At 33.7% G+C, this 9,178-nt stretch overlaps 1 protein-coding gene and 1 pseudogene across 1 annotated transcript; one reads left to right on the top strand and one right to left on the bottom strand.

Annotated features, from left to right (window-relative positions):
• Window positions 1-55: 55 nt before the first annotated feature.
• LOC120202096 lies at window positions 56-2,972 on the bottom strand (annotated as a pseudogene).
• Window positions 2,973-6,040: 3,068 nt separating this feature from the next.
• Window positions 6,041-7,588, top strand: LOC120202049. The gene is made up of 3 exons (XM_039202540.1): window positions 6,041-6,270; window positions 7,100-7,161; window positions 7,247-7,588. The coding sequence occupies exons 1-3, from the start codon at window positions 6,183-6,185 to the stop codon at window positions 7,418-7,420; spliced, it is 324 nt and encodes a 107-aa protein (XP_039058471.1). The 5' UTR covers window positions 6,041-6,182; the 3' UTR covers window positions 7,421-7,588.
• Window positions 7,589-9,178: the final 1,590 nt, after the last annotated feature.

The raw sequence follows: 9,178 nt of genomic DNA on the forward strand, positions 1-9,178 counted from the left end.
TGTAGTCTTGTTCTTCACCAAAGCAAACACAGGAGAATGGCCCCCGTGATCGAGGTCGGGGTAATGCTAGTCAGTCTTTGGCCTGAAATTTCATGATAAATAAAGTTAGATATAATCTAATTCAGTGGGAAAACAAAAGCAACATTCTGATAAAATAAGTATTCAAAAAACTATGTCCTAGATGTTACTCTGATCAATAAAGAAGATAAAATCCTGAACTTGTTTACACTTGAAGTAGTATTTATTCAACAGAGAATCATTGATACTTGATAGTGCTGTTGAGAGCTTCAGCCTCACATTCTTGGAGGCCTGTGGTAATTGCATATACAGCCGGCATTTGATATCTTTTTTTATGTAACTTGAAATGGTTACTTAAATTTTACGAACATGACAAAGAAACATCTTCTCCGACAATGATTGCTGCTAACAGGATGAACTGAGTTGTTTCTGTCGATGACAAAAGCCGGCAACTAGCTTGATCCAGAATAAGAGAAATGTTTTTTATGTTTTTGCACCTCACATAGATGCCTAGGACCTTGCTATTAAGTTCCAGGAGTATGACAGATTAGTTCAAATTCAAAATTTTCAGATACGAAACAGGTCATCCTAGTGTTATTGCCATTTAGGCAATTCAGCTATTGGACCCCCAGAAAAAAAGAGAAGAAAAAAAATGAAATCGGGTATCTTTTCTCAAGTAAGTTCTGCAGAAGAAGGCATCACCCTTTACTCTATTTGGCAGACCAGCCAAAATCGTCTATTACTGGATCTCAGCGGCTCTTCTTCAACGTGTTGAAGAATTATAAATAAAAATATTGTTGAGTTTTTAGCATCTTTTAAGAGAAGATCTAAAAAGTAACCCTCGAAGGCATAATCAAGGTAAAAGAAGTGACCTAAAAGTGTATCGGCCATGTAAATTTGTAGGCCATCCGGTTTTGATCCTTTTTCTACTTAAGAGCTTGATGTTTTACATGTTTTATGACTACAAATCTCAAGACAATTAGATCCACTTGTGGCCTTTGCTTGTCTGATAACATAACATCTTTCATTCCACATAAGTTAGAAAGGGAGGAGGTGAAATGAAAATAATACCTGCATCTCAAAGCTTGTGCTCTCAGTTATGTCACCACCTCCTGAAGTAGATTTCAAATCTGCATTCCTGCAACATAAAATGCAGCGGCTCAGAATTTTTGGTATGATAATAATGACATTAGCGCAAAAGGAAATCGAGGATTGCCAACATCAGACTACCTTTCATGCGTAAAAGTGGCCTGCTTATCTGGAAATGAATTTATATCTGGAGCAATGGAACCAGGAACTCCTTCGTCTGCAGATCGAAAATTTCGCTCTCCCTATACAAAGAATTTCGTCAATATAAAATTTTCCAAGTATTCTCTGCAAAAGAAGTCACCAAATAAATCAAACAAAGCCAGAAAGGGACTCACGTCAGAATTGTCTTCCATCCACCCTGGAACTTTGTCTGAAAGAAGGGTAACATACTGTTCCATAGCTGCCTCTGGATTCATGTTCCCCAGCCTTTGCCAAGCATTCCTTGCACAATGCAGCTGTCAACCCTGTTATTATAACTACCGCTCAAGCTATACCGTGTAATTTGGTATAGACAAGGCTCTAATGTATTTCATACTCCAGTTGTGTTTTCTAAGTAGGACAAAATCTCCCTGTTATAGTGGCCAATCCGAATTCAACCACTATAGAAATTCATTAGATTTGTAACATTCTACATTGACCTAACACTTAGTGTGTTTCAGATAGCTAAATTTGTCAAATGATGACCATGTTATTCTCAACTACATAATGGGAAACAAATGACCAATATAAGCTACCCCATCCTCTAATTTGCTAAATATTACTTGGTGGTTTTACCAAACGATAGAACTTTTATCTTCTCTAACATACTAACAAACATTAATTGTGCTTTAGTCTATTGGGACATTGATCTTTTGTCTTCCACAATGACACCAAGAGAGACATTTAAACCTAAGAAAGTTAAGTGTAACCATCTACATTCAACGCCAACCAAAAAGATAATGCAAACGGAAGAAAAATCAAATCAATGAATAGTGAAATATTAGATACAGGGGAATTTAGATACCATTTGGAGCGAGAAGATGCCATGAAAGCCAGTGGCTGAGGCTCACGACAAGGCCCTTCTGTTGCAATCTTGTGGAGTCCATAAAGTTCCATTTGAAAATCATTACTCATACCCAAATCCCCGTTATGCTCGATGAACTTGGCAGCTGCTCCAAAAACCTTTTCTAATTCACTCCTCTATGCCTTCCCAATCATCATCATTCTCTACTTTCATTTTCTTTTCTTCTTCCCCAAGCACCTTCATTTGACTCTCTTCAGGCTGCACTTTGGTTTGGTTTTCAGCCTCTGTTTCTTCACCGATTTCTTCAATCTTCCTTTCGACAAGAATCTCATCGAGTTTCAACTCAATGACCCCAGCTTGTTCGGCTTCAAGATCATATACATCCTTGGCTGTTTCTTGCATAAAATCAACTTCCTTTCCACTTTCAAAGCCTTCAACTTTCGATCCGGCTTCAAATGATCTACTGCCTTTTCACTACTTTCTTCAACTTTCTTCTTACTTTCAAAACCCTGATCATCAACCCCAGCTTGTTCTGATTCAAAAACATCAACCTTATTATCACCGCTTTCCTTAATCAGATCAACTTTCTTTTCATTGTAAATTCCTGAGCTTTCAATTTGTCGGATAATTCCAACTCTTGCATGATAATCGCATCATCAGCATCAGTCACGGGCTTTCCATCCACCCCAGAAACAGAACCACCAGCCCCAGTAGCCAAAGAAACAATCTTGGCTATCAAGAAGGAAAAAACAAGATCAATAAAAGCTGTCAGAAAAGGCTCCATGATGATTATAGCAAATAAAACGCAAAACCCGAAGACTAAAATGGAAGAAACGATATGATTAATGGGAAATAAAGTGGATTAACGATTAAATGCACTAATATAGATAGGAACTTTTGGAGCAATAAATGTAATATAAAATAGGAAAAAGGAGGGATAGAAGGGAGAGAGCAAAGCATATTCGGCTTTCAGGAGACTGGAGAGTGGGATCGTCTAATGGGGCGGAGGTGGGGCCCTTAAGTAGCTGCCAGTATTAGTTCAGTTACAGAGTCCTTTTTTAGGGTAAATTAGACAAATGTCCCCAACTATACCGTGATATTTTGTTAAATCCCTACTATTAAAAATTAAAAAATAGCAATTTAATTATAAATAATTATTTTATTGAATCATCTAACTATTAAAAATTATAAAATATTATTGACTATTTATTTGTTCCAAACTTATTTTTATGTTAACAATTTGGCGACCATTTAAACTAAACGCTAATTTATTGACTGATATATAATAAAATCTAATACCAAAATTGTTTGAGCTGTATTTTTTTGGATCAACTCTGTTTATATTATGTCGTCGATCTAGTGCTTTAAATATTATGTCGTTGAGTTAGTGCTTGAAATATTATATCGTCGAGCCAGTGCTTGAAAATAACGACGATACTAATAGATAACCCTAAAATATGATTTTATTATATCTTAATCAATAAGTTAAAGTCTAGCTCAAACGATCATCAATTTTTAATGAAAAAGGATAAGTTTAAAATATATGAATAGTCGGGTGACCATTTTGTAACTTTTAATGATACAACAAAACATGATAAACATCGTCTTGTGATTAAAAATCATTTTATAATTTTTAATAGTTAGCAGACTTAATAAAACAGAATCTCATAATTAAACTACTATTTGTGTACTTTACCTTTATTTTATGAGAAAAAGTGTAGTTGAGCCTCCAAAGTTGAGCTGACGTGGAGACAGTTTGCGTTATCTAACAAGTAGATAATTTGTCACCCGAGCAATCTTTAGTGATTATACTTGCGCTTGTTTCAGTTTCCCCCATTCTCATGAGTGGCGCGTGTGAGTACAATAATAATTATTCCTTGCCTCGTGGATTTGTTCCCATTATTTTTTATTAAATTTAAGTTGAAAATGATTTTAGAGTTGGTCCAGTTATAGTTTACACCCTCTTAAAACAATGTTTAAGTTCACACTTGCCTTGGTAAATATTGTTTTTGCCTAACATATCCTCTTATTTATATCATTCTTCACTTCACTTTTCAGATAAATGTGGTCCGTGAAGTAAGTCAGATCTCATCAACATGTACAAAAGAAAGGGAGCTTTGACCCTCTTGCGGTCTTGCCAACCAAAATTTCTGAATTCGAGTAGTTGCATCCGTTGGGTGTGTGTTGTCAATGGATAAGAAAGATTTTGAACATATACTATTTTGTATTCACTCTAGATTATTTAAAAAAAAAGATGACGAATCTTGAGCAAACAACCGAATACACTGATCTCTAAAGCTATGACAAAAAAAAAATCTTAAATCTGGAACAAGATCAATAATACTAACGGGACAACCAAAATAATGAGTCGATGAACAATCATCATTCTTTCCATAATCCTTACCATCCCAAAACAAAATCCATAACACTTCTAGTCACCGATGAGAGCCTTACAATTAACATCTCCATCAATATTATTATAGATTTCAAGATCAACTTGGATTTTAATACAAATATCAATCCCAACATTATCACCAACAAGTGTTTTCCCAAAGCTCTAGATGTTATTAGTTCACCTACCTATAACACAAAATAAGGCAAATTCAAGAACAATTTAATTGGCATGGTGTTGTGGAAACTGGAAAGGATGATGAAAGAACTTCAATCGCTCAAGAGTGATGCCTACAAGAAGAACAAGCGCTCATCAACCATAATGATATGGATTTGTATCGAATCGAAAAAATTAATATTTAATTATATAGTTATTTTAAATCATTCATTCTCGATCCCCAAAATTCATAAATCCTTAAATCCTAAATATCTAAATCCAAATATTGATTGATTGATTTTACTAATTTTTTTAATGATAGTTATGAATCAGACATTTAAAATGATAACATCGAAAATTTTAGACACTTACAATAACAAAAAAATTAAACACCTAAATAAAAAAAACACTCGATTTAAGCATTTTTTTTATATCAAACCTCATATTTATGAGTAATAAAAATTCAAATCTCAAATAGATAATTTCATCAATGGACTTGGACCTTCAGACAGCCAATGGCGTATGGGCGTTTGAAACTAAGTTTTACACTCAAAAGAAGAGCCGAGGAGGTGCCCCATGTTTTACACTTTAAAATAGATGGAAAACGGCAGTTAAAATTCCACTATTATTAAAATTCTGTCTTGAAAAGGGTTAATTGCAACTTAAATTCTTTTAATTTTTAAAACATATATATATATATAAAAGTTGTAATACATGTCGATATCTAGCGTTAGTGGGACAATCGGTAAATGATATTTATTGTAGAATTTTACCTTTCTTGACTATATGGTTGGATTCAAATTAATATAGGAAAGAAATTAGCAAAATAAAACGAGAAAAAGAAAGCCTATATAACAACCTCAGTGTCATTAACCATTTACTGCTTTCATAGTCAGTCCCAAAGCAAAAAACTGTAATAATATCCTCCATGATTATATCGATCAACCTCCATGATTTATCATTGTAGCTGTTAAACTGGGTTTTATCATTCAAGACAAGAAACAAGATTTATCTGTGTCCGAGACAAGGCAAGCAAACGGTGGCACGAAACCGTAAAAATGGAAGTGCATGGCAGTTGGCGCAAAGCACGTGCCTCCACTGCTCGCATTCCACCACATTTGTTATCTCTTTTCTTTTTGCCGGTGCATTTATGTCTCTTCTTTCATTCGTCACCGCAAGCACTTTTCCATTCCTCCCCTGTCACAGCTAATATCAATGGCAATTACTGCCTTCCTCTGTACCCCTACTGCCTACACCCATGAGATGAGATCCCACACAATGAAATTCACATGCTTTCTTTTATTATTCACTTACCCACATTAATGTCTATCAATAGTTAATATCTTTATCTTTCTTTTTTATATATGGCATGGGTCGCTCCTAGGCATTCGTTATCTCCTTTAACGTTTCTGAAATCTGGGGTTTTCAACATCTTTTCTTTCCCTTTTTAATATATTTTGGTGGGAAAATATGCTCTTGGGCTGAGTCGCCGCATATGTAAGAAAACTTTTCAACATTGACATAATGAAGGTTCCTGGGATTTGGGTTTTCTTCTTTGTGCTCGGGACAGCTTTGCTTCTCTTTAGCGTCTCCAACAGCTCCTCCATTCCTAGTAAATCTCTTAACCTTTTCCCTTTTACGTCGATTTCTAATACAATAGATAATTCTTTGTCCTTTAATGGTTGATTGCTGCATTGGAGGATGGTGTGTTATTGCATGTTAGCTTTAGTTGAAGCGTATACTATTTTGACTTGGATTTGGTATACTTTCTTATGCAGTTTGTATTTAAGAGTAATTTCAAGATGAGTCAAGTTTTGATTGTTGAGAAATAAAGTTTGTAAGTTACGAAAAATCCTAAGCATTTGTTGTGATCTTTCTGCGACAGCAGAACATGGCTTGTTGCAATTTACAGAGTGACTGAACGACATCCCCTTTCTTTCCATATTGTTGTATGTCAATAATTTCGGTCAACTGTCTCAAAATCTTGATGATGAATATCTCAAAATATTGTGATTGCAATGTGTAGTTGTTTCAATCAATCTGCCGACAAAAAATTGTTTTCTTACATCCTTTATTATTATTATTTTTTTTTTAGAACAATACATCCTTTATTAGGTTGTTGGCTAAAGGGATAGGGGGATTAATTATTGATTGGTTTATTTCCTACTATTTCATCAAGCTTATAGGCTTTGGTTGGTTCATCTAAAATCATTGCCACTAATTCCATAAGCTTAAATTTCAGCTTGCATGTCAACGCAAATTCATGATATAACTGGTAAAAAAAATGGCTCTTCTTTGCTTAGGTGAAGAAGAATTATTCTTAAAGTTACTGCAGTACATTGGTAAATCTAGTAAAAGAGCAGCAACCATATGCATATCATTTTAGGAATCAATAATTGTATGTATGTTAAAGGCTACCTGCTTCTTGAATCTCATTTCAGATATGGAGTTTTCCAAGAATAGTGATGTTTTGAGTATCACAAGAACAAGTAGGAAGCTGAAGGTATACATTCACTACTTGTCCAAATACAAGTGTTGAACACTTTCTTATATTTTAGTTTGAGACAAATCTTCTTTCGAAATTCCAGGAGAATGGCTACAACCTGAGCAACGAAAAGAGGAGCGAAGTCGATCTAGAAGATTACCGCCATCACATTGATCCAGTTCCGAGCTCAAAGGCATCTATAAAACATGGTCCTATTGAACATGGTACTCCTCTTATGCCATACATACCAAAACCCCCACCTCCAGGCCATCCCTAAACTGATGGTTCCACTTAACCATCATCTCAGAGTCAGTTTTGTTATCTGATGAATCTGTATCAGCATTAAGTTCAGACTATTACTTCAAGTTGTCTATGCATGTAGCAGCTTAAATTAGTGTGTTAATGTGTTCTGTCAAAGAAATAACAACCTTATTTGTGTGCTTTCTAAGTAAGTATTCTCCTTTCTCCCGAGGCATAATTAGCACAACAACATGAGATTATTACCATCAAACTAACTAACAACAAGAAAAAAATAGAAAACAGTGTTGAACAGCTACTAATTGATCCCAACTTGATGCTTGGTCAAAGAAAAACTTGAGATCAAATGTGATCTGTGATAAATTAGTTGTAGTTTTCATTGCTCACAAATTGACATCTGTGCTACTTGTCTGCCATAGCTTGATTTGGTGTCATCTCTTGCTCTTGTGTTGTTACTTTTCACCATAGCTTTGAAAATGAAATATCGTCTCCTTGCTGTAACGATAATGCACCAATGTCCTCATTGAAGGCCCCCCACAAGCTATTCCCTTGTTCTTTTTGTTTGGTTTCTAAATAAAGATTAATAAACAGTCCAATTTGCACTTCAACTACATTTTTACCATCATAATTTTTACTTTGAATGTTGTTGAAACAGTTTCAGGACAAAATCTGCTCTTTTGCTTCATAAATTTATGTATATGCATTTGTCTTTAGTTTGTATTCAGCATTACTGACAGAAAGGGTAGTGTGAGGACTCTATTTGTACTGAATCCAAACCATAGCATGCAGCAATTAAAATATATTGAATGTAATCATTGCATAAAATCATGAACCCCATGTTAGTATTTTTGTATTTCTTGATGTCACTTTCTTCATTATGTAGAACTTTTTACTTATAGTACTATCGTTTTCTTTCTTCCTTGTCGTTTTCATTCTTCCTTGTTCTGCTATTCCATCAATCCTAGGCTATTGAATTATGCACAAGGTAAAAAAAAAAAAAAGTAAAAAGATGATAACTAGTTCAAATGGTAAAATCTTGTGGTAATTTAAAAAATATATATATAGAATTTTATCTCGACTTAGATCTTACCATACATACTAAGATACAGTTGAAAGAACTGGAAATAGAAAACACACCATGAATCATGAAAAATTACCAAAATATGAGTTTTATTTACTATTTCGAGTCCTGTTTAAGCTGCTTTCAAATTTCACTTATAGGTGGAGTCATCGACTGCAAACATCGAGACACAGGAACGGGGTAGGATTGAATTATAAAGGTGTAAACAAAATTGTTTAATTTTAAAATAAATAGTTTAAAATAATAAACCATAAAAATTAAAAGATTATGGGTTTAATTTCATTAATTTTAAAATTTAAAGTTCTTAAAATGTAATTAAACCAGAAAAATTTAAGATCAATGTTTAATTCTATTAATTTCAAAACTGATATTATTTAAAAATAATTATAATTTTTTTAAGAGAGACAATGGTTTAATTGTAATCGTTTTAAATTATCAGTGGTCTAAAAAGTAATTATATCATCAAGGTTGGGGGCCATTGCCTCTTCCACCTATAATATGAGTCCGTTCCAACCGAGACAATCTCCTAATTAATCATGATTGAATATTCACTTGACCTATTAAAAATCTTTTATATTTATATATATATTAAATATTTAAGCATATTTAATTTTATATCTTTCATGTATAATAAAAGATCAGTTATAGATATATACAATTATACAATGACTTCATTGAAAAACTTGTAATAATAAA

This window comes from Hibiscus syriacus, unplaced genomic scaffold (assembly GCF_006381635.1).
Source record: "Hibiscus syriacus cultivar Baekdansim isolate YM2019G1 unplaced genomic scaffold, ASM638163v2 tig00008146_pilon, whole genome shotgun sequence".
NCBI lineage: Eukaryota > Viridiplantae > Streptophyta > Magnoliopsida > Malvales > Malvaceae > Hibiscus > Hibiscus syriacus.

Bases quoted from the DNA above. Each gene is read 5' to 3' on its own strand.
- LOC120202049 (XM_039202540.1), top strand. From the start codon at position 6,183: ATGAAGGTTCCTGGGATTTGGGTTTTCTTCTTTGTGCTCGGGACAGCT. The intron at 6,271-7,099 runs GTAAATCTCTTA...ATCTCATTTCAG, and splicing joins CAACAGCTCCTCCATTCCTA to ATATGGAGTTTTCCAAGAAT. The intron at 7,162-7,246 runs GTATACATTCAC...TCGAAATTCCAG, and splicing joins GAACAAGTAGGAAGCTGAAG to GAGAATGGCTACAACCTGAG.